At 40.0% G+C, this 25,093-nt stretch overlaps 2 protein-coding genes and 1 non-coding gene across 3 annotated transcripts; 2 read left to right on the plus strand and 1 right to left on the minus strand.

Moving 5' to 3' along the window:
• LOC144633271 (uncharacterized) lies at nt 1-24,925 on the plus strand. The gene is made up of 10 exons (XM_078492118.1): nt 1-668; nt 3,116-3,167; nt 3,787-3,858; nt 4,185-4,301; nt 12,823-12,920; nt 19,878-19,934; nt 21,350-21,452; nt 21,893-21,931; nt 22,473-22,592; nt 23,168-24,925. The coding sequence occupies exons 1-10, from the start codon at nt 534-536 to the stop codon at nt 23,770-23,772; spliced, it is 1,398 nt and encodes a 465-aa protein (XP_078348244.1). The 5' UTR covers nt 1-533; the 3' UTR covers nt 23,773-24,925.
• On the minus strand, nt 4,711-10,073 carry LOC144633236 (uncharacterized). Its single transcript, XM_078492066.1, has one exon. It carries the CDS (start codon nt 9,829-9,831, stop codon nt 5,377-5,379), a length of 4,455 nt encoding a protein of 1,484 aa, XP_078348192.1. The 5' UTR covers nt 9,832-10,073; the 3' UTR covers nt 4,711-5,376.
• On the plus strand, nt 20,212-20,284 carry Trnag-gcc (transfer RNA glycine (anticodon GCC)). Its single transcript has one exon. It is a non-coding gene; the product is annotated as a tRNA-Gly (tRNA).
• Nucleotides 24,926-25,093: the final 168 nt, after the last annotated feature.

The raw sequence follows: 25,093 nt of genomic DNA on the forward strand, positions 1-25,093 counted from the left end.
GACCCTTCTTTGATTAATTTACGATTTACGTATTTACCAACGTACGCAGAAGACATTTAAACTTGTGCGGACGGTACGAACAGAAACAGGCTTTGCTTACAGTCTTGTGGGGAGACAAACCTTGCTTTAGTGGATTTACGCATTCATTGAGTCTTCTGGCAAGAGAACATATTTTCGGTTTCTTTGGGTATGACGTAAGTTGCATTGGAAGTCACCAGATAGCATCCCGAGGAAATCACATACAGGGCTGATCTCAAAGTTTCGATCAAAGCCTGCTTGTTGTTTGTTTGCAAGGCAGTTTCATCAACATTGTATTCATAAATCCCGGAGAAGTATTTCTGTAGACGCTAGTGCCTGAACTGCTTGAAAATGGCCGAGTCGTGATTGCTTTTGTGACTGCAAAATAAAGCGTCTGAGTCAGCCATTTTGTTTTACGCCGCGCAATTCCTTGGATCTGAGCTGAAAACGGGTCATCGCTTCTTGCTTCAATAATTTGCCTCAAATTACTATGACTTGACCAATATCGCATCAACATGGCCTTTAAAGTACTGCTGGTGTTTTTAGCGATGTTAGTGACTACAGAGACCGAGAGATCACAACAGTTGTCTACAAGAGGCCGATTGTGCCTGTGCCCGAAGCGTGTGCTTCGATTGTCCCCGGAGAGCGAGGTGAGAGATATGTCTCCTTATATACTAGTCGTTAAATAACAACTTTTACGTGAACATATGAGTTTGCGTTAGTCAACCTAAGCATAGCACAATTGCACAAACAGGCATTCGTTTTTCCGAGAAAATCAGATGACATCCATTTATTAGAAAGCTGCAGGTCGGTGCGTGTCACAAGCTGACATCCTATGTAATTTCACGCGCGCATAACAAGAGTTTTCGACAATGTAATATACCATAAAATATTTGTCGATTAAGCTAAAATCTTTTATCTTTTAGTGGTCTCTTTATGTGAAATTACTTTCGTTGCAGTAGGACGTGTAAAAATGCTTTAAATCCCTAACGTACATAAGAGACCGAAACTTGAGTCTGTTACGGAAACAGTAATAGGTTTGCAACCGATTGTTTGACACGCGAAAGGCTTACGTTTCGATTTCGAGCAAGGCTTTCTTTGCTTAAGGTTTAGTTATAAATCCCTTACCAACCTAAACTTGGGTATTCCGCCTGGCGGTGCTAGCGCTGTCTTCATCAAGCGTCGAAAGCATTATCGCCGTTCGCGAGATCACGCGTGATGCACACGCACCCCCTTGAAGTCAGTTCGTGAGGTTTCGTGAAAGATTGTGCTTTGTAACACTGAGGCGGCAAGTAGAATTCATTGAGAACGATAATAAGCAAGTTCAAATTATATTCACATCGATTTAAGGCGTAGTTACATTTTGCGGTAGTATGTTCGGTTCATTTTAAACAGTAATCCTGCAAGCTGTGTGATGCATCTTTTAAAGTTTTCTAATCCGCGCGTTAGCTACACGCAGAACGCGTTTTAGACACTTTTACAGAATGCAGCAAAAACACTAGATTGTTTTAGAAAAAACCGCTTTATTGTATTCGAAAGATATGTTCCCAAAATGTTTAGTTAAAGAGCATCCTCTGCAATTAAAACACGTCAGGTATACAAAGGGATTGATTTCACGCACGTAGGAAGAATTCTGGGATCAAAGGGTCATGCTATTACATCCGCTCACTTCGTATCTTGAGAGAATTAAGGCAGTGTTTACGCTATCGACGGCACGGAATCTTATCAAGGATATAACATGTGCCCAAACTACTTTTTGCTTGAAAATTGTTTTGACAAGTCAGACGTTCTGAGTTGGCGATCATATAACGACTTCCTTTTAGAGCCGTTTGATTGCGGGACCGATTGCGGGACGGGAAAAACTTTATGAAGTTACGGGAAGGAACAAAAATGTGGATCTTATTCATTACAAGATAACTTATAGTATTTTTTAGATAGAAGTAAACTTTTTGTCATTGATATATGCAGACATTGCATTGTTTTTAATCGTTTTCTTTAGAGTATTTATAGCAGTGATGTTCTACCTTTTCTTCAATTGACGGGAATCATTTCAAGTGTCAGGAATAAAACGGGCTTGCATTAATGCACCAATAAACAAAGAATTTGTCTGACCACACGGAAAATAAACTCGATTTTTTTCAGGCTTTCTTGATAAAGATGCGCATTGCGTTACCCGTTTAATTTCTACTCTGGGTATTTAGGTATTTGCCACAACTGTTAGTGTTACTAGTAATACATCACCGACAAACAATTTTAAGTGAAGCACGACAATCGCAAACTGGTTCTGACGAAATGATACTTTGACTGTCAAATTGATAGAAACATTAATATTTTGCTTGGGAGGAAAAAAATAAAAAAAGTAATAATTAACGAAAAAAAAAAATGATTAAACGTGTTCAACATTGACCTTTCTTCCCGACGTAGCTCCTTTAATTATGGCTATATCGACATACGTAAAAAAAGAAGAAAAAAACAACAACCAGTAAAATCCGGAAAGTAATTATCTTCCCCTTAGGTTAGCCGGATACAATGTAGCTCTACCACATCAAGATTCTCGTTCCGGTACGAAAGTCACATCGGTTTGATGTGAGCGCGGTACGAACCACTCAATGCAAAGAACCTGTACTGAGGTTTTGCATTTCATTATTTTATTTCTTCAATCTGCAGTTCTTTGATCAATTATACAAAAATCAAGAACTTGAGTGATTTGGTCCCTTTCAGTAAAGTGATCATTAGATTCAGTTTGACAATATTACGATGTAAGATCCTTTTAGAGATTTTTTTTTATTGTTTAATTACAATACATTACAATACAATACTTTAATTTGACACTCCCCTTACGGGGCTTTTCAGTGACAATAAATTACAGTAGAAATTACAATTTTAAAATTATAAAAAATTACAATGATAAACATTACAATGATAAAAAATTACAATGATAAAAATTTGGATAAAATGAATTACTCCTAATTAATCTATGTTAAAAACTCCTCCATTAATTTTGATTTTAAATGAAATTTAAAAGATGAAATAGTTTTAAGAGTTTTTTAAGTTCGATGTGAGGTTATTCCAAATGTTGTTTGTTTTTTTTTTTCAGGCATCTTCTTTTGTTTCTTGTGAAGACAAATGTACTACTAAAAGCAATGCAGGTAACAACTTATCAATTCCAACCAAACACTGACAATTGCTTTTCCTTCTTTTCTGTCGCAAAGGAAAAAATGGGAAAAGAGACGCATGCGTTTTTCGTCAATAATTGTTGCTGGTTTTAGTTTTATGTGATTGGATTTTATTGGGGTCTGGCTTTTCAATGCCCACACGGTCTTTGGATTAAGAACGTTAACAGCAAATGCAAGCAACAGTGCAGGGAGAGCCCATACAGTATAAATTATTTTTTATCCTCATTAGCTCGGGATCGTACCGCAGTCTTTCCGGTACGGACCAGAAAGACGCAGATGATCAGCCAATATTCTCCTAGTTCGGCCCATGCCTCTATTATAAAGAGGAAATAAATTTAACTATTATTCTCCGAAGGCAAAGTGAATATCGGTAACAAAATTACCGAGAGGAAAGTCGAGGTAAATATTCACCAATGTTCACTGAGTCTGAGGCAAACAATTTAGTGTTAATGTGCAAGTAAAAAGCCGCGATTCTCAACCAATCGGAATGTCTGATTCTTATATATTCACCTCTGGAAATTATACTTAACTTAATTTATTTCCTCTTCATATTTGGTATCTAAAATTAACTGCTGAAATTTTATTTTCGTAGGAGTACCTTCAAATGTCTCTCGTCGTCATCTACGCCCGCGACGAGCTCTAGATGTTCTTGCACAGGCAGCAAGTAAGAGTTGTTAAAAATTCATACAATACGAGAACCACCAAGCAAGCCTTGATTCCGACTTGTGATTTTTGTACGCTCGGGTATCCGTATGCGATAAAAAGCGATATTGCTTTCATCATTTATGTTTTCGACCTCGACCCGGATTTTTGGACTTTGATCACGATGTTTAACGAGTTTGCCAAGGCAGAAAGGTCTCTTAAAAGTCCCTTTGCCGGGTCCTGACATTAGCCACAAATCATGTTTTTCACAAATCCTCTTTTTGACAAAGCCGTTCTTTTAGTGTAAGTTTAAAATGAACGGTTTTATGTTCTTTCTTTTCTTTTCAGAGTGTGAATACATCAAAGACGTTCCGGGTTTGAGTGTCAAAATTAAAACAGTCACCTTTCATGAGATTGAAAACAGTGCCGGGTGGTATGCACACGTGACCTGGAGCCCTCTTACAGGTACTATAAAAAAACGTGCGCGAGCTAGTCACGATTGGTTTTGGTTTTACTTCTGATTGGCTGAGAAAGTGGCTCGAGGTTTTTAAGCCAATCACTAAGCGTAGTAATTCAAAACCAAAGCAAACGCAATTTACTTTCGACACCCAAGTGAAAACCGCTCTAAATTATTGCGCCATTTTAACCTATTAGGGCAAAAGAACGCGCAAAATTATGCCACGTTTTTACACTGTAGCACAGGGCAAAAATACGGACAGACAAACTTACGGAATACGGACCCAAACTAAGTGGAAAAGATTGTGGAAAAAAAAATCCCTTATTCGATGGTTTAAAATACTACGCAACTCACAAAATAATCTGCACGTGTTTGTTTAACCATCGAATAAAGTGTATACACCTAAGCCGTATGTTACACAGCCCAAGTGCTATGTAGTGATTCAAAGTCAAATTTAACGTCAAAAACTCAGAACTTTTAATACATGATACGATCCAGGTTTCAAGATTACACTCTAACAATCCAGGTTCAGTTCAGGCATACCAACTATAGTTCAGGTTTTCTACAAATACAAATATGAACTAGTAAACATAGGAAACGAATCGAAGTACATGTAGGTACATTTTGCAAATAATATGACTCTTACCGACTGTTTCGTTAGGTCCAAAATGCTCAACAAGGTAAAGAAAATAAAAACAACATGGCGAATCCAAGCGAGAACAACGCACATGGTTGGTCACGTGATGCAAATTCGTGACGTAATATAGGTCCGCACAACGTGCACGCAATGGTAGCTACACCGGTCCCTAAATGAACATTCTAGAAATAGTTTCATTTACACCATACTTATCAGCTAACGTTGCGAACTTAAACATCCTTATTTTAGGTAAATACACAGTTCTTTGTTCGTCAATAAAACACAACTTTAAATGTCATTAAGTGGTGTCCACTCGTTGTTGTCCACTCGTGATTGACAGGATGAGTATACAAAGTTTGATCCATGTTAACCGCAACTTTACAATGTCCAGCATACATGTCAAATGCATCATACTTGAAGGAAATGTTCCTGACAGTACAAATTGCTTAAGGACTTGACATTTCAAGGCGACACAACTTGGTGATTGGTCGGGTAAGAACAGTTCTCGTCACTTTGATTTCTCTTTCTCGTCGACGCTTTGCACGAGTCACAACAGTGCAACTTGTTAGCACCTTTGCAGAACGCACATATCCATCTTCACTCTCAAACACTTCCACAACTCGGGCTAATGGCCACTGACCTCTTGGGTAATTCTCATCTGCCAGAAGAACGAGTTCACCAACCTTAAGGTTCTCTCTCGGTTCATTCCACTTCTTTCGTTCTTGGAGGGTAGGAAGATATTCCTTAATCCACCGTTTCCAGAATACACTTGCTAAGTACTGCGCTTGTCTCCACTGTCGTCTACAATGCAAATCCTCCTTCTCAAAGATTCCAGGGGGCAAACTGGCACATGGTCGCAGCTGCAACAGATGATTTGGTGTAAGGGGTTCTTCATCCATTGGGTCATCACTATTTCGTGTTAACGGCCTACTGTTTAGAATGTTAGTTGCTTCTGTTAGAACAGTCGACAACACTTCATCGCATACCACCTGTTCTTTCAAAAGAGCCTTCAGGATTTGGCGAACAGACCTTATCATTTTCTCCCATGATCCCCCCATGTGACTTGCTGCAGGAGGGTTAAAGATCCATTCGATACCTCTTTGCGCACAAAACCCACTGATTGTTTGCTGATTCCACTCGTTAACAGCATCCTTAAGCTCCTTATCTGCTTTGGTAAAATTTGTGCCACAGTCACTGCGAATCTCTTTCGGGTATCCTCGGAGGTTAATGAATCTCCTCAGTGCATTGATCATGGAATCTGTATTCAGGCTATGTGCAACTTCCAAGTGTATAGCACGGACAGTTAAGCATGTGAATAGGCAACCCCAACGTTTAACTCGACTTCTTCCTTGCTTCACCTCTATAGGCCCAAAATAGTCCACACCAACATATGTGAAGGGAGGTTCATGTGGAGTAATTCTGTCTTCGGGCAACTTGGCCATAAACTGCTCTCCAGTGGGCGCTTTCCTTCTCTGGCAATCAAGACACTTCTTTAACACACGACGCACTGCAGAACGTCCCTTTACAACCCAGAACCTTTCCCTCAGGGACGTCAGAACGGATTCTTGACCGAGGTGGCCAACCTTAATGTGATGATACTGGATAATCAGTTCTGTGACATGGTGGTGACTGGGAAGGATAAATGGATGCTTCAAATCTTCATCTATTGGAGCACACTCCAGTCTTCCACCAACTGACAACAACCCATTTCTCAACTTCGGATTCAACTTGAAAATCGAGGATCCCTCTTTCTTTATGACCCTCTTGATCTGTCGTTCACTTGAACCAGACGACATGTTGACGAGTGCCTTATACACATTTGGAAATGCCGACTTCTGCACCCGTCGAATTACTTCTTCTTCAGCCTTCTGAAGCTCAACGACTGTTAGGTTTCCAATTCTTACTTCTGGTTTGCCAGAAGGACAGCCATCATTAAGGGTAGCATCTTTCTTCTTACAAACTTTGCTTCGTATAAACTGCTTGTAGCGTAACAGCCAAGCGAATGCTCTCTTCAGTTTCCACCAGGAAGAGTAGTGATGTATCAAGCTGTCAAATGGATCTTGTGCTACACTAGTAGCATAAATTCGACTTTCCTTTCTTACTTCAGCATCACTGTCCTTTAGCTCAGGTACTTCAATCATTGAAGGCCAGCAGTTTTCTTCTTTCCAGAGGAATGCAGGGCCATTCAACCACCGACTATTCCTTGTCATGTCATCAAGCCTTAACCCTTTTGATGCATCATCTGCTGGATTGTCGTCTCGGTTGACATATCTCCAGTCTGAAACGGATGATCCACTGCGAATGGCCGTGAGGCGATTTGACTCGAAGGTGTGGAACCGTTTAGAGTCATTGTTAAGGCATTTCAGCACTGTAGTAGAGTCAGTCCAATAATTCACTCGATCCACTTCAATTTCCAACTCTTCTCTGATTATTCCACTCAACTTAACAGAAATAACCGCGGCAGTTAACTCTAATCTCGGTATCGTTATTTCGTGAATGGGAGCCAATCGGGCTTTCCCCATAACAAAGCTGCAATGGATTTGGTCAAAGACATCAACAAGGCGTAAATAGGCTACTGCTCCGTACCCCACACGCGATCCATCTGAGAAAATGTGCAGCTGAACATTCTTAATTTCGCCAAAATGCTTTGGTTTGAAGCATCGGTCAACTTGGACTTCTTCCAACTTCAAAAGATCCTCCAGCCAATGAGACCACTGAACTTTGTCTTGTTCTTCTATCTCAGTATCCCAGCTCAACTTCCTCCGGCAGAGGTCTTGTAGTAAAAGTTTTCCTTTCATAACATAAGGGGCAATGAATCCTAACGGGTCAAACAACGAACTCACAAGTGAAAGGATACCACGTCTCGTCATTGGCTTTACCTTGGCCAGAGTCTGAACTTTGGTTGACACATCCCAGACAAACTTGTCAGCTTCTATATTCCACTTCAATCCAAGGGCACATGCAGTTGGCAAGTCCTCTATGTCTAGGTTAACTACAGAACTTGCTCTCTCACACTCAGGAATCTCAACCAGTACATCTCTGTCATTGCTAAGCCACTTGGTTAACCTAAACCCTCCTTTCTTCAGTAGCTCTCGTAACTGTGTTGACAACTTTATTGCGGTTTCAGGAGAAGAAACAGATTTCATCAGGTCGTCAACGTACATGTTTCTCATCACAGTCTGAATTGTTTCAGGGTCAAACTCTTCCAGGCATGTCGACGCTGTCTTCTGTAGGCAGAAGTTGGCACAACTAGGCGAGGAGGTTGCACCAAACAGGTGTTTCACCATGCGGTATTCTTCTGGTTCTTTCTCCAGGTCCCCATCAGGCCACCAAAGAAACCTCAACACATTGTTATCTTCGGGGTCAACATAGACTTGGTGGAACATAGCTTCTATATCGGCTGCAATAGCTATTGGCTCTTGCCGAAATCTAATCAACACTCCAACAAGCGGATTTGTCAAATCAGGGCCTTGCAATAATTGCTGATTCAAGGAGGTTCCACGATATTTCGCACCACAGTCAAATACAACTCTAACCTTCCCTGGCTTCAACGGGTGTGTCACAGGGTGATATGGCAGGTACCAGACTGGTTTCTCTTTCAAATTCAGCTCTTCTGTTGGAACTTTCTGGGCATGACCTTTCATTATGTACTCTTGCATTGTGGTACGGTACTTCAGGAGTAGATCTTCATCCTTAAGGAGTCGCTTCTTTAGAAGTTGTAACCTCTGTTCCGCCACAGGTCTATTGTTTGGTAGTTCTGGGCATCCTTGTCGCCATGGCAATGCAACTTGGAAATGCTCTCCAACTCTTTGTAGGGATTCCTCCATTTTGTTCAAGGCTAACTTGTCTTCAACTGATGGTGAGACTGTTGTCCCAATAACAGAGTCTCCAAAATCTGTCTTCCAAAGCCGTTCAAGTTGCTGGTGCAGGGTTTCATTGTCAATGTCACAGTCAATTAATTCTTCCTTTTCTTCCTTTAACGGAGGGAGATTTACAACAGCTCGCTGCTCTAGCCTCTCGATGGGTTCCCTGTGTTCAAAATTGCCAACACTCTCTGACCACATTGCAGTTTCAAATTTCACCCCAGTTTTGTCAATTGCCTTAGTCGAAAGATTCTCATGCAAACAACATCCGCCCAAATCCATGTCATCCGCAGATGTAACTCGGACAAAGTTCACCGAACAATGTTCATCTTCTTTGCGTTCACCCATCGGACCTATCACTGTCCACCCCAGGCTGTAACGGATAGCTATTGGCTCGTCGATTGCACCAGCTTTAATCTCTAATGGGAGGAAGAGACTAGGCTTTTCTTTAAGACCAATCAACAACAAAACTTCTCTATTTCCAACTTCGGGAATGTCAATGCCTCGTAGGTGAGGCCAGCAAGCAAGATCTTCTTTCTTTGGAATACAACTTGGAGAGATAGGCATCTGTGCGACTGTCTTTACACTCGGTAACTCCACCACAACTGACTCATCCATAGACATTACAGTCAAGTCTACCACACGACTCTCCATCTGAGTTGAACCAGTCACTCCAGTCAGCGTAAAGTTAAGCCTTTCTCCTTCCAGCTCAAGTTTGTTAGCTAATCGTTCATGACACAATGTCACCTCTGATCCATTATCAAGAAGGGCATATGTCTGAATAATCTCGTTGCCCTTCCCTCGAACCTTAACAGGGATAATTCCCAGACACACTCTTGTTTCTCCAGCCCCAGTAGCTGCCACAGCAATTCCATTTCCATCACCGGCCCCAGTAACGTCACCTGACCTAGCAGTCCCTTGACTTGGTTGCAAATGTTGCTCTGCAATAGCAGCGGTTGCAAAGTTACTGTTTTGACTAGCAGTGTTTCTGTTCATACTGTTAAGGTCTCTTCGAATTCCAGCAGCGGGGCGATGCATCAGGGTATGGTGACTACCTCCACAACCAGGCCTTTGACACTTGAAATTTACTTTCGGGCACTCCTTGGCAATATGTCCCTTAACTAGACACTTATTACACAGTCCACCACTTTGCACAATTTTCCACTTCTCTTCATAGGTGAGGCCTTTGAATTTACCACACTTCCAAACGTCATGCTGCTTTGTGCAAACTTGACAAGGCGCGGGGGCATCCACAAATTTCGATCCTCTAGCATTCTCGTTTTGACCATCGTGAGTTGGTCCAGTTCCAGTGGCAAATGCTGACAGGCTTGGGAAGTTTCCACTTTGATTCATTTTGTTTCTTTTAGGAGGTGTCTCAAAGTTCCAGTAACCATATCTCGGCCAAACTCGTTGTCCACCAATTTAGCTCTTTCCTTGACAAATGCTACAAAGTCTTGAAACTTAGGTCTGCGGTCGGCTGCAATAATCCTCCCAGCACACTCGGTCCATCTCCCTCTTAGAAACATTGGCAACTTCTTTGCGAGCTCTCGCAAAGTGTTCATGTGATTAAGATCGGACACAAATTCAGCACCCATGCCGCTCAAAGTGCGATCTGCGGTGTCCAAATGTCTGCTGAGCTCCAACAACGAAGGTCCATCCACACTCTTCATACAAGGCAGATTCAACAACTTCTTAACATGAGCCTCCGCAATCACATGCGGTTTTCCAAAGTTCTCCCGTAAGGTTTGTTTTGCTACTCGGTAACCATCGTTACGCAGATTTGAACAACTTTCGATAGCTTCCTTTGCCTTTCCTGTGCAGTGTTGTATGAGAAGTTGTAATCTCCTGGACTCATCCGGATTATCCCTTTCCAAATAGGTTTCAAAATTGTGCATAAAGGTGACGTACTTCAATGGATCACCATCAAACCGATGATACTCAACCTTAGGTGAGGAAACTACCTGTCTCAAAGCCTTTACCATCTCTTGACCACTATCGAACTGCTCATTTGCTGGTTCTACTTTCACGACTGGCGGCACATAGGGTCGAGGCATCTGCCAAGAAGAGGACCAAGTTTCACTAACACGTTGTCCAACTGATGTCTGCCTGGGTTCAATTTTTGGCAAGGAACTCCTACTTGTCACAAGGTTGGGAGGTGTACACTGTGGGTTTCGTATAATGGGTGCCGGCGCGGTCGACACATTTCCAGCCAAAGTAGTCAACGCCGGAATAGAATCAGTTGGCTCCACAGATCCAGGACAAATTAAATCAACCTGCTCAGTCCTACGGGGTAAGGCTGCTCTCCGATTCGACAGGGTTGAAGTAACTATGGTTGTATTGTCTAAATGATCATTCACACTGACCTTTGAGCTATCTGGAATTTTACTCCTTTGTGAAGGCTCTAAATAACCCAGGAAGGATTTCTCGCGTGATTGTTCCATGCTTTCCTCTTCATAAATCTGAAGAGAGACTGCCGCCCTTTCAGTCTCCATTTCTGCTTCTATTAGCTCCTTCTTCCTTCGAATTTCTTGCATTTCCTGTTCAAACTGCTGTCTAATCCCTAACTGTCGGAGATTCAATTGCGCCAGGGCCAATTTCTCCTTTTTTCTAGACACTGTAGACAATCTTGAACTCGACGTGGAAACCCCACTTCGTCTACTCCTTTGCGTTCCGCGAGAAAACTCACTATAGTTATCTCCTCGTTCGGGTTCTCTGTCCTTGTACCATAATCGCACGGTGAAGTCGAGATTGAGCTTTCGTTGCAGCTGTTCATCGTATGTCTTCTGTGTCTGTTCCAAAACAAGGGTGTCCATAAAAGGATCCAATAATTTCAGATAACTTTCGTGAGCGTCCACGAATTTACGCCAAGATTCATCAAATCTCGCACATTTCTTCGACACATCTTCACGACTTGAATCGCTTTCGGTAAGGTGAACAATTTCATTATAAACCTTCGTCAAATTTCCAATATGGGCGGCGCGTGATTTTTGAAGAGCGAGTTTCTTTTCGTTTAAGACGCCTTCCCTGTCTTGCATAACACTAGCTTGTCTATCCCTTGTGCTTCTCCTTTCTTCCATTCCAATTTCGTCGCTCGTACCATTAGCTGCGGTATCGAAGAATCCATTCGCTTCCAGTGGCGATTCAGGTTGTTCGTCTGACATATTCCGTAAACACAACAAATCGTTTCGCCGTTCGCATTCCACACAATCCACCAAATTTCCAATTCCGATAACTTCCAAGGCGAAGAAGTCGAAAACTGTTACACAGCCCAAGTGCTATGTAGTGATTCAAAGTCAAATTTAACGTCAAAAACTCAGAACTTTTAATACATGATACGATCCAGGTTTCAAGATTACACTCTAACAATCCAGGTTCAGTTCAGGCATACCAACTATAGTTCAGGTTTTCTACAAATACAAATATGAACTAGTAAACATAGGAAACGAATCGAAGTACATGTAGGTACATTTTGCAAATAATATGACTCTTACCGACTGTTTCGTTAGGTCCAAAATGCTCAACAAGGTAAAGAAAATAAAAACAACATGGCGAATCCAAGCGAGAACAACGCACATGGTTGGTCACGTGATGCAAATTCGTGACGTAATATAGGTCCGCACAACGTGCACGCAATGGTAGCTACACCGTAAACAATAAACAATCCACTGGTTTTCGATCCTGCCAAGCCTGTTATTTCATCTTAATAATGGCGAATTAGTTGAAGAAAATCTAAAGGAGTTCTGTGGAGGGGCTTGGAGGTTCATCTGGGTAAATGACCTGAAAAAGGACCAAAAAAGTAAAGAAAAAAAAGGTGAAATTATGCGTATTCTACTGAAGACTGGTAAAGAGCTAAAAAACTGTGTAAAGGCTGATCAATTTTAGGTAAATGCAAGCATCTTTGTTTCACCATGATCAAAGTTGCTAACGGTATAAAACATCATTAAAGTACAATATGAATGTTATAGGAGTTTGCTTGTTATTTTATAGCCAACAGTATTGGCTAAACTGTGTTTTTAATTTGTGTTATAGAAACTACCCAACCTTGGATTGGATATTACCTGGTTTATTTAACTGGTGAACAGCCCATTGGTGATAAACATTCAGTATCCTGCCTTACCCTTTCAAAGGTAATTAACAAGGTTTCTTCTAAGAGGGCTTGTTGCTTGGTATCAGGAGCATAATAAACCGTTCAAAGCATGGTAAACTCTACATGGTTTTTAAGAGCTCACAATTCGCTTCCCATAGTTGATGAAGTTTTGATTGACAGGTAAACCTCTATGGAGTTATGACATCATAAATGCACATTATTGGTAATATTTAACCTATGAAATTCAATTATTTGTAGTTAAATAATCAAGATAATGAGGGCTAGGAGCTTTGATTAAGTGCTCAAATATGTAATAACATCTGTTACATTTTGATTGACAAAATTTTAAACAAATAGATTATTAAATTTCGAGGTTGGCAGATTTTCAGCCCTTTTTTTCGACTTTTTTGCTTGTTTACAAGCAAAAAAGTAGGAGAATAGCGTTTACGTGGACTCAAATCTGAACTGGAAGGGATCGCATTCTTGTTAACTCTCAAGGGAATACTTTCCGCTGTGGGTGATCAAAGCGCGTGACTTGTAAAGTGTCACTCTATAGTTGTGCTTCAGCACTTCCGTTCTTGTAGAAAAAACGTGACTTGTCAAATTTACAAACATTATATAAGAATCAAAAACGTGAGTAGCCCAAATCTTACGTCACATAACCAATTAAGAATGTAAGCGGTTCAGCGCTCGAAGGCAGTGAAGTTTAAAACAATTAAGAACGCAATTTTTACTAGTACAAGTCTTTAGGCGCTAATATTAATTTAACCTAAAACGATTAACAACGCAAATTTGTACTCGTACAAGTCTTTCACACACTAAAACGTTGCTAATAGTTAACCAAAGGGAACTCATTTCGTGACAATTGATTATTTCTGCTGAGTTGCACAATTTAGAATTGCAACATCATCTAGCGAAGCGCACTATTACTAAAAATAGATTCCGCCACATGATACCCCCCCCCCCCCCCCCCCCCCCGCGTGAGTCGGACAACAATTTTAGTTTGGGCAAAGGCTTTGTATGGAGGGGACGCATTCTTGACAAGAAAAAAGGGGCGAGAAAGGCAGAAAAATGATAGATTCCAAACATTTTTGCTTTAGTAAGTGAAAACAGATTGAAGGTATCCAAAAAATGGCCCAAAATTGAATTTATTAGTCGAAGCATGAGGACCCGCACGCCTTAGCAACCTGCGATAGTGTCGGCCATGGGTACATTCAGTGCACCGATTTCGAAATAGTAAACAATAGGCGTGTTGACAGATCTTGCAATTTGAAGCTCGGTAAAGCTCGCAGGAGGAGTGCAAAACATCAGTCACAACTCATCACTTGACAGATGTAATGAGATGTTCGCCAAGACTTTCGCTAAAAATAACTTTATGAATCTGCAGGATTCGGCAATTAAAGTGATGTGGGGAGATCGTATTTTTTTATTAGCCGTGCTATGCAAGCAAAGTCAATATTAAATATGAATAACAAGGATCTAAAGTAATAATAATTGACGAACAAAAAACAAAACAAAACACCAGAAAGCATTTGTATATAACATCAAACATTTGTAGGGGAAAAAATAAATTTAAAATTAATTCCCCTGCTTTCAAGAATGTAGTCCGCAAAACTGGGCCACAGCTTCGTTTTCGTCGCTTTAAAATTATGCTCTTGAGCACTGTATCGCAGAATGAGAAGACGAAAAGCTCCAGATTTTCTTGGACTGAAGCTGCGCGCGGTCTCGTAAGATGATGTTGTCAACACTTATACGTTACGTGGATCAATTTTCGTGTCTGGCGGTAGAATAAATTATGTTAAGCGGCGCGCGAACTCGCTTGGCGGAAAAAAAGTCAGGTATGTCACTACAAACATATTTTGATTTGAGAATTGTATGCTTCAATAGCACGATGGTCATATCGACATTGGTCAACTGAATCGGTCATCATTCTAACGAAGTTGAATGAAGCGGCCTGGACCGGGCGCCAGGAAGATACTTCACATAATATGCCAAATCGTTCATGTTACTGGCGCACGAAAAGAGAATTGTTCTGTCGGTAATAGAAAAGGTTTGTTGTGTCTGTTATGCAAAAGCACCTGTATAAGCTTGCCTGCAGATTTTTTTAATTTTATGTTTCGATCAGATAGAATTTTCACATCGATGGACCGGATTGAATGCACTGTGTCCAGGTAAGTCTGTTCCGTGCTTTGTTTACAACGTGGCCAAACCGAGTGATGCGAAAAGTCAAAATCGAAAATATCGATGATTGCGAGAAATTCAATTATTTTACTGTTACTAAACCAACTATTTCATTACATTTATTGGGGAACAAACAATTTGGTTGTCAGAATGTGGGGATATTTGATAATGCCATACTGTTCTACAACTCCTAAGTGCAAATATTTAACAACTGCAACAGAAACACTAGGTGGCACGCCCGTGATTCTGTGAGTAAGAACGTTATGGCATTATGAAACTTCCTGCATAATTTTCCAGGTTGTATCCAACTCTAAATGGTTTTTAAGGGGCAGGGGGAATTGGGCGAACAAACAATTTGGTTGTCCGAATGTGGGGATATTTGATAATGCCATGATTTTTTACTAAACTCCTAAGTGCAAGAACTGCAACAGAAACACTAGGTGGCACGCCCGTGATTCTGTGAGTTTAAAGAACGTTATGGAATTATGAAACTTCCTGCATTTTTTTCCCGATTCTATTCAACATCACGAAGGGGTTTTCACGGGGCAGGGGGAATTAGGGTTGTCCGAATGTGGGGATATTTGATAATGGCATGATTTTCTACTAAACTCCTAAGTGCAAGAACTGCAACAGAAACACTAGGTGGCACGCCCGTGATTCTGTGAGTTTAAAGAACGTTATGGAATTATGAAACTTCCTGCATTTTTTTCCCGATTCTATTCAACATCACGAAGGGGTTTTCACGGGGCAGGGGGAATTAGGGTTGTCCGAATGTGGGGATATTTGATAATGGCATGATTTTCTACTAAACTCCTAAGTGCAAGAACTGCAACAGAAACACTAGGTGGCACGCCCGTGATTCTGTGAGTTTATAGAACGTTATTGAATTATGAAACTTCCTGCATTTTTTTTCCCGATTTTATTCAACTCCACGAAGGGGTTTTTCACGGGGCAGGGGGGATAAGGGTTGTCCGAATGTGGGGATATTTGATAATGCCATGATTTTCTATTAAACTCCTAAGTGCAAGAACTGCAACAGAAACACTAGGTGGCACGCCCGTGATTCTGTGAGTTTATAGAACGTTCTGGAATTATGAAACTTCCTGCATTTTTTCCCCGATTCTATTCAACTCCACGAAGGGGTTTTTCACGGGGCAGGGGGGAATTAGGGTTGTCCGAATGTGGGGATATTTGATAATGGCATGATTTTCTACTAAACTCCTAAGTGCAAGAACTGCAACAGAAACACAAGGTGGCACGCCCGTGATTCTGTGAGTTTATAGAACGTTATGGAATTATGAAACTTCCTGCATTTTTCCCGATTTTATTCAACTCCACGAAGGGGTTTTTCACGGGGCAGGGGGGGATAAGGGTTGTCCGAATGTGGGTATATTTGATAATGCCATGATTTTCTATTAAACTCCTAAGTGCAAGAACTGCAACAGAAACACTAGGTGGCACGCCCGTGATTCTGTGAGTTTATAGAACGTTATGGAATTATGAAACTTCCTGCATTTTTTTCCTGATTCTATTCAACTCCACAAAGGGGTTTTTCATGGGGCAGGGGGAATTAGGGTTGTCCGAATGTGGGGATATTTGATAATGCCAAGAGAGCTCTCTTGATAATGCCATGATTTTCTACAAAACTCCTAAGTGCAAGAACTGCAACAGAAACACTAGGTGGCACGCCCGTGATTCTGTGAGTTAGGACGTTATGGCATTATGAAATTTTTCCCGATTTTATCCAACTCTAAGAGGTTTTGTTTTTAAGGGGCAGGGGGAATTGGGGCTGTCCGAATGTGGGGATATTTGCTAATGCCATGATTTTCTACAAAACTTCTAAGTGAAATCGGCATATAATTTGGTAGTTCGAGTTTGAAGAGATTTGATAGTGCCATGATTTTATATTGTGCTTGTTAAGAATGCACCTTTTTCTTGCTTTCCGTGTTTTTCGTGCGAAGACATTTAGAAAATTGATCGCATGAAACATGTTTTTACATTCATACGATCAAAAGCCCCTTTGGGCTCAGTGTGTCGTGTTACGTTTTTCGCGTCTTTTTATTCGTTATTCCATAACTTGCTGGGTAATTTTCTGGCGCACAGCTAACTTATTCGAGGCGTGAAAATTCATAACACAATACTCGCTATTCTTGTACACACCAGCTCACGACAAGCTGAAAGAGTGTCTGCATTTAATAATGGATGGACACCTTAGCGACATGGACAGTTTTTGATACGCGCTTATAAATAGCAAACAAAAACATTGCGATATCTTTGATCGCTTACTGTGCAGTTTGTGTTTTCAGATAATGTTTACGTTAGCGGGCGCTCTGCTTGCGGTTATTAACGTGATAGGTCTGTTATCAGTCAACATAAAAGGTTGTGACTACGATGAAGACAAAGAAACTGAAACTGAATTAAATACGTGAGCATCTCGCATTGAAGAAAAACGAAATCAGTTGTCACCGAAGCAAACACAGAATGAAAACTGACATAGCGAACAATTGATATAACTACTATCGAATCAATCCTCAAATTAAATTTTTCACGCGTTGTTTTCCAGAAAAAACTTACAATCGCGGCTTCACGCCGTGCCGCAGTGACTTCGCTGCGTGAAATGAACCAAAGTGAACGATAAACAGATTTAAACATTGTTTTAAATGATTTTTAGAACTGTACACTGATCAGTATGATCCGTTATTATTCAGCTATCCCGCTTACTGGTACAACTGTTATCTTTCTCTGTTAAAAAATAAAATAAAAACCAAATAGAATGCAAGCTGTGATTACGCTGAAATTGTCAATCAAGATGAGATTCACCTCCAACTGCGAGGATTCACACATTTTTGCGATTCTGCTATATAATTACATATGGCGTCTGTAGCAACGTTGGCTTCCAACAGCGAACAGAAAAATGTCCTATGCGGGTCCTCATGTCCGGCAATAACACCTTGATTCCCACTGCAAAATTATTCAGGCTGCCGAGAAATTTAAGCGGCGGATAGCGAATTACTATTGAATTATATAATTGCGAAGGGTAGCACTTGTACACTTCATTTAGGCACCGGAAAGATCGTCGGTTGCAAGAAATTCAGAATTCTTCCCGAATTTGACGGCACTGATGGCCGGTCATCCGATCTGTTTCGACACATGATAGATAGAGGGCGAAAATATTATGCTATTCAAACGCCTTTCTAATGGAATTGACGGCGGGTTTGATTTTAATAAAGCTGTTATTTATCCCCATTACTATTACAGACTGCAGCTACAGCTGCCGAGCTCGATCAGTGTATATTAAATAGTATTTGCCGCGACAATTGTGTAACGAAATTGACCTCTTAAAATATTCGGGTCAGGCAAGGGGACCGATCGGACGAGCGTTTCTCTGTGTAATTTTGTGGTGGCATAAATCTGAGGTTAGCTCTGTTGTGTTGGAAAATGTGCCACTAAGAGCAGTGTAAACGTTTTGCATTTCTCATAAAAATAAATGTTTTCTTTCAGCAAATCCCGGCAGCAAATCGGGGCTTTAAAATCCATTCAATAACTGAGAGTAAAGCATTTTACACATTTATTGAATAATCGCTCTGTTTGACAAACCTTTTGTTTCAAACCACGGTTTGAGCTTTCTACGTTGCACAGGTAAGGCTTTCTCTCGAATTCCGAGCCAATCTGGCCATGGTTTTGTGAAACAATCGCTAAATATGCCTCCAAAGTACCCGCCAACCATACATTGCTCTTACAGAGAGCGGTTTGTTTGTCCGAATTTTGACTCACACCGGGGGTCAAATTCTGTGACGTCATTAGTGCGCTTCGCTAATTGCAACATCATTAAATGTGTTAAGTGATATTTATAAGTGTTTTTGTAGCCTGTTGTGAAATTACTTCCGGTGGAAGCAGTAAACGTTAAACGTTTCTTCTGTTCAGAAGTAAATGCATCGATCGCCATTAGAAAAATAACAGCAACTGTTTTGCTGGAAATGTAGTCGTTAGAAATGGCATGTGTAGCCGTAAGGTAAAGAATAACGCGAGGAGAAGCGGCTTTTGGTAATATCCAAACGAAAATTTACTTCTCAATGTGGGGTTAAGATTGCGTGACGAGACAAAAGGTAACTCTGTCGTGCGTAACCTAACCTGCGATCAGGCGTTATTTTTCTGCATTAAGCCGAGTAGAAATCTTTCTAACTCGAAAGGAAACAACTATTTCGATTAAACATGTTAAAGGCAAACGTCAAAGTTTACCTTTTTAACCAAGCCAAAGTATATGAGTCGCAAAGCACCCAGTCGTGGCGACTGACAAATACAGCATTTACTCCGCGAAAATAAAAAATGCTTGAACTGAAAGACGTTTGAATTCTTCCATGATATGTTCGAACAACAATGCCCAGGATAAACCTTCTACTCATACTAACCTCATGCAAAAAAAGTCGATATCTCGAAGAGATCTTTGATTTCATTTTTTAATAATATGCAAGTTCTCAAAGTTGGTTTGAACACAGTCAGCTTATTTTAAATGGTCTCTTCCATATTACGTACAACAATATCAGCAATTGCTACTGGACGCTGACTCTGGTAGGAAAAGTAAACCACACAGACATTATTTCTTTGGAATAATTAAGAAAGAATTTAAAATATATTTTGACGTCATAAATAAATGTTGAGATCCAAGATGGCGGATTTAATGACGTCTTAAGATCTTATGAAGTAATGTGTGACGAAGGGTGACATTATTACCTGTAGATAGCCACCTTAACTCGTAGAGAAAGCTTAAAGTCTATCTACTAAACAGGTAATATTGTTTTCTTGTTCTTTGTTTTAGAACCAGACCAGTGTGAACATCACCTCTTCAAAGCACCAAAAGAAGATCGACTTTAATGTAAGAAGAACACGATGAGTTTTGACCCTTAGTTTGAAAATTATTTCGCCTTAAAGGGACTGTGTCACGGCTAAGTTAATCTTATGTTATTAAATTTTGCCAAATATTCGCTATGAAACTAAATGTTTGCAAAGAAATTAATTCTTTGATACTAAATGACAAAACCATAGCTTCCTTGCAGCTAAATGTTCCCTCCGGGCGTCATAAATTAAAGTTACAAGCAGACAAGATTAACTTTGAAAACTGTTCCGCCGGACCATTTAACCATTTAACCGCCGCCTGGTTAGCTCAGTTGGTAGAGCGCCGGACTGCCGTGCGGGAGGTCGTGGGTTCGAACCCCAGACCGGACCAACACTCAGGGTCTTAAAATAACACAGGAGAATATGCTGCCTTTGTAATTACATCTGCAAATGGTTAGACATTCTAGTCTTCTCGGAAAAGGACGATAAACCGTAGGTCCCGTCTCCTGTATCTTGATTCTTATAACAGGGGACGTTAAAGAACCCACACACTATTCGCAAAGAGTAGGGCACGAAGTTCCCGGTGTTGTGGTCTGGCCTTTGTGTAGTCAATTACAGTATGTGTACAGCGCATTTGAACATATACATATGAAAAATGCGCTATATAAATTGATTATCATTATTATTATTATTATTCATTATTATCACTTAATCACTTAATACCATCACTTAATCACTTAATACCAAACAGTGAAAAAAGAACACGCAATAGCCATGCTTTTAAGTATAGGATGCCAAAAGTTTCTAAGGACGTTTTTAAGTTTTCTTTTTTTCCTAGATCAATAACAGAATGGAACTTGCTGCCCGCTGACTTAGTGAATTGCAAGTCATTATCGAATTTTAAATTAAATTTAGGGAAGCATGTAAACAAGTAAATTGTAACTAAGTATTTTTATATCTTATTTATACATGTACATTTTGTTTTTGTTATTTTGTACTCTTATAGTTGATGTGATGTCTTAAACGATGTTATCAACTCAATAAATGTAGAATGTAGAAAAGCCCACATCGCAATCCGTTTCAATCTTCAACACTTTTGGCCATCCGTACGTTCTTTTGCATTTGCTGTGTTATTTAAATATTCCTTCACTGTTTTAAGAGGTTATTTTATACATTTAAACAAATTTGATGGTCATTTCCTATGCCTAAGTTTGGCTAAACTCCGTGACACAGTCCCTTTAAATTATTCGAACTAATAGAATGAATACCACATCTAAGCAAAAAAGTTATCGGAGATGAGCATTCCATTTGGACGTGTTTGGTCTTCTGTGAGATTTTGTTTTGTTAAAATGCAATGTACTGGAATAATTGATTTCATTTCATGATTTCATACCTTAATTTAACGTCATTGTAACTTGAATATTAACAATTAAATTATCCTATTTGTTCACTTAGGTTGTAGCTCTTCCAATGTTTTTAAATTCAAGTACGAAAGAAATAGACAAAATGGAAAACATCAAGTTAATCCATTACGCGCCAACTGCAGCACCCTACACTGGTACGTAAAAATCACTGTGCCCTGTATTTTAAGGAGCTATACGTCACAGGGATTTACGTATTATATCGCAAGTAGAATATATATTTTTTTTATATCAGGACGTACTAATGCAACTGATCCTATGTGCTATTAAGACGTTCGCTTCTTAGCGGAGGCAGCGTGGCTAGAGTTGTTTAGGGCGCTGGTGTTGTAATCCGGTGGTCCCGGGTTTAAGGCCTCCACCCTGTCACTAGCTGGATTTGTTTTCGGTCGTCGCGAGTTCAAATCCTCGCTCACGGTTTATATATAGCCAACTGGGATTTGGGATTTTTAATCATGTTATGTTTATTTAGAATATTTGTTTCTCTGTTTCAGTGGAATGCCTGCAAACTAGCTATCTCGAAGCTAAGTGCATGGCGACTATAAACAACATTTACATTTACATTTTTTCCCGTTTGTAGGGACGCAGCCAAGTTTTACTCTCAAGACGCCGACAGAGAGTAAGTACATGTAGCAAGTAAGCAAAAACCTCGTCAAAAACTTGAAGGTTATAGAAAAGTCACTGTGATGAACAACCATAATCGGAATTATTTCATCTTCGCGGGTCGCAGGAAAATGGGTTGGGTCGCGGTGAAAATTGCACAGGTCGGGATAAATATCGCGGATAGTTGTTGCGGGTCAATAATGCGAGTTATTTGTACACTGGTCTCATCAAGGCGTTCGGTTGATTGGAGAGCAACCGTCCTCTTTCTGTCTTTTGCGCTACCCGCAGGGGAAAAACGTTATTCTCGAAAACCGTGTTTCATTAGTATACCCTTGAATGGAATCCCACAATTTATTTTCGGAATGTTGGAGCTACGGTATTCCCCATGCTTTTTTTACCCTAAATAATGGGACAATTTATTGGTTATCAACTGTGTGGAAGTTGAGGTATAAAGTCGATCTACTCAAATACGTTTTCTTTATTAGGTAGCGTTGTTAGACAGCCCACAGACAAATAAACCATTTTCTGAAGTCTTTATTCTCTATTTTTATCATTAGATAAAGTTACCGTCATAACGTATGTGTCCATATCGATTGGAATCGCGGTAGGAGTAGTCTTGGGTGCTGTCTTGTTGGTATACTTTATGTGTCGCAAGAAGAGCAGCTATTTTCCACCAGGTGTGTATTGCGCATTTTCCGTATCATTATCATTATTATTATGATCATTATCATTATTAACTGCTATGTTGACGGAAGCAAATGTAAGCATTCGCTCTCGTCATTTCTAAAATACATTGTATTTTAGATTTATGCCCCAGTCTCGACTGCTTTTTTTTAATACAATGTATTGAGTTCTATTTATAAGAGGAGGATCTAAATTGTTCTTAACGGATGTTTTAGAGCAGTTTTCAATTGAGTATCGTAAAAGCAAAACCAAAGTAATTACTCTGGCCAATCACAAAAGACACAGACAATCCAGTGAACCAATCAAAACTCGAAGCAAATACATGTAGCTGGCACGAAGCGCGGAAAAACGTGCGCGAGCTAGTCACGATTGGTTTTGGTTTTACTCCTGATTGGCTGAGAAAGTGGCGCGAGATTTTTAAGCCAACCACTAAGCGTAGTAATGCAAAACCAAAGCAAACGCAATTTACTTTCGACACTCAAGTGAAAACCGCTCTAAGTAAAGTTTTGCTTTATAATTCAACAGGAAGTCAATAAACAATAGAATCTTTCATATGTATCTCCTACAGAATTTAAATACCACGCCTTCATTATATATAACCACGAAGATTCCCATTGGGTGAGCAAGGAACTCCTTCCATTCCTAGAAGAAGAGCATAATATAAAATGCTGCATTCACTACAGAGACTTCTTACCTGGGGTGCCTTTCACAGAGAGTATGGCAGAAAGCGTCGCCAAAAGCTACAAAATCATTGCAGTGTTTTCAAGCAATTTTCTGCAGAGTAATTACTGTGATTACGAGCTAAGCCTTGCACAGTATCGTCTTCTAAACAGACGCGATGACTGTCTGGCCATAATAAGAATTGATAAAACAGATCCCAGCAATCTTCCTCGAGAGCTACGAAAGAGAAGTTTTATTGACTACGCTGATGCCATGGAAAGACCTTTCTGGAAAGCCAAGCTTCTCAAGTTTCTAAATTCTGGCAGCGAAAGAATCTCTATGGAGCAGGACCACGACAAAGATCTCGACAATAATAACGGTACTCTGGACGATTCTCTCGAGCAAAATGGATACAGTCAGACAAGAAGAACTGCATTTGATAGACTTAACAGCACGACCAGCAATGCCACAGAGATATCTATTGTTACTCTCAACGAGGAAAGAGTAATTTAAACTTTAGATCTGTTTGACTGGCGGTGAGCCTTGTCGTACTTAAAGTTCATTACTGTATAAAACTAGGTACGTCTGTTAATTATTATTACTCTAAAAGAGTGTCACGAAGTAAAACATCTCAGAAACTCTTGAACATCTTACCTAAGGATCGGTGTTTTATGTAGAGACTGTTGTTAATTCCCTAGGATTCAGCAACTGTTTTATTTAGCGATTTAAATTTCCGTTTTTGGCAATGCCATCTGATACATAAAAATTCATTTTTAAATCAAGCAAAGAACTTTCAAGTTAACGGTGTTTTTTATGGATTTAAATTTCGCCAACGCATATATTTAGTTGTAAAAAAAGTAACCTTGATGTAAATTAGGTTTTTTGAGCAGCAGCTCAGAGTTGTAGTGAATTGTGTGAAATAGTTTCTGTAGGTTTTGTAAAATAGTTTTTGTGTTTCATGCATTCAAGTGACGGATAGTGACTGTTGAAGTCAATTAAAAATTCGTTTATAATGCTTTCGTTGCGTTTCATTAGATTTAGCCAATACAAACTTTTACTTCGCAGGCTTTCACACAATAATTAACTTTCAACGCATTAATTCTCTTTCGGGAAGCGAGGTGGACTAATGATAAATGCGACGGTCTCCGGTTCAAGTGGTCTGGGTTCTATTACTGGCCAGTGCAAGACATGGAGCGGTGCATTGTTGGGGGGCAACTTGACAGAATGCTTCAGACTTTATACTTAAGTGCCAAGAGCTATGGGATATAATTGCATTTCTTTTTTAATTTTAATTTGTTGCAAATCTTTTGACTGATTGAAGTTTTGATCGGAGTTTGCATATCGCTTCAGAAATTGCAGTTTCTGTTTATCAGTGAAGGCAGATAAATAGGTAATGTACAAAGCCATATATAGTCGTTTGTTCATGTGGATATCATAGAATCGGTTTGAATCTACTTATGTGAAATTAATTTTAAGATTCCATGTTCATTTTATCGATAAACGAGATAACGTTTTTTTACTTGAATGCCAATGGAAAGAAGCTTGAAGAATTTTTATCTAAGATAAAAATAAACACCAAGAAGGTAATAATAAGCTGAAAAAAGAATGTAGGCGGGAAATACTGGGAAGAATATACTCTCGAACCAATAAAAGTGTGAAACTTTAACACTGTATCAAGTTACTTGTCTTGCTTCCCCCCCCCCCACTATAGCCTGAGCGACAGACTCACGCAGAAAGGGGGGGGGGGAAGGGGTGATGAGGAGAGTAGAAAGGAACGTATTCCAGAGAAGAAGTAAACGATTTTGTACGTTTAGCTTTTTACATATCGCGTGCC

The sequence above is a fragment of the Oculina patagonica genome, chromosome 12, assembly GCF_052425735.1.
Source record: "Oculina patagonica isolate OP01 chromosome 12, crgOcupat, whole genome shotgun sequence".
Taxonomy (NCBI): Eukaryota; Metazoa; Cnidaria; class Anthozoa; order Scleractinia; family Oculinidae; genus Oculina; species Oculina patagonica.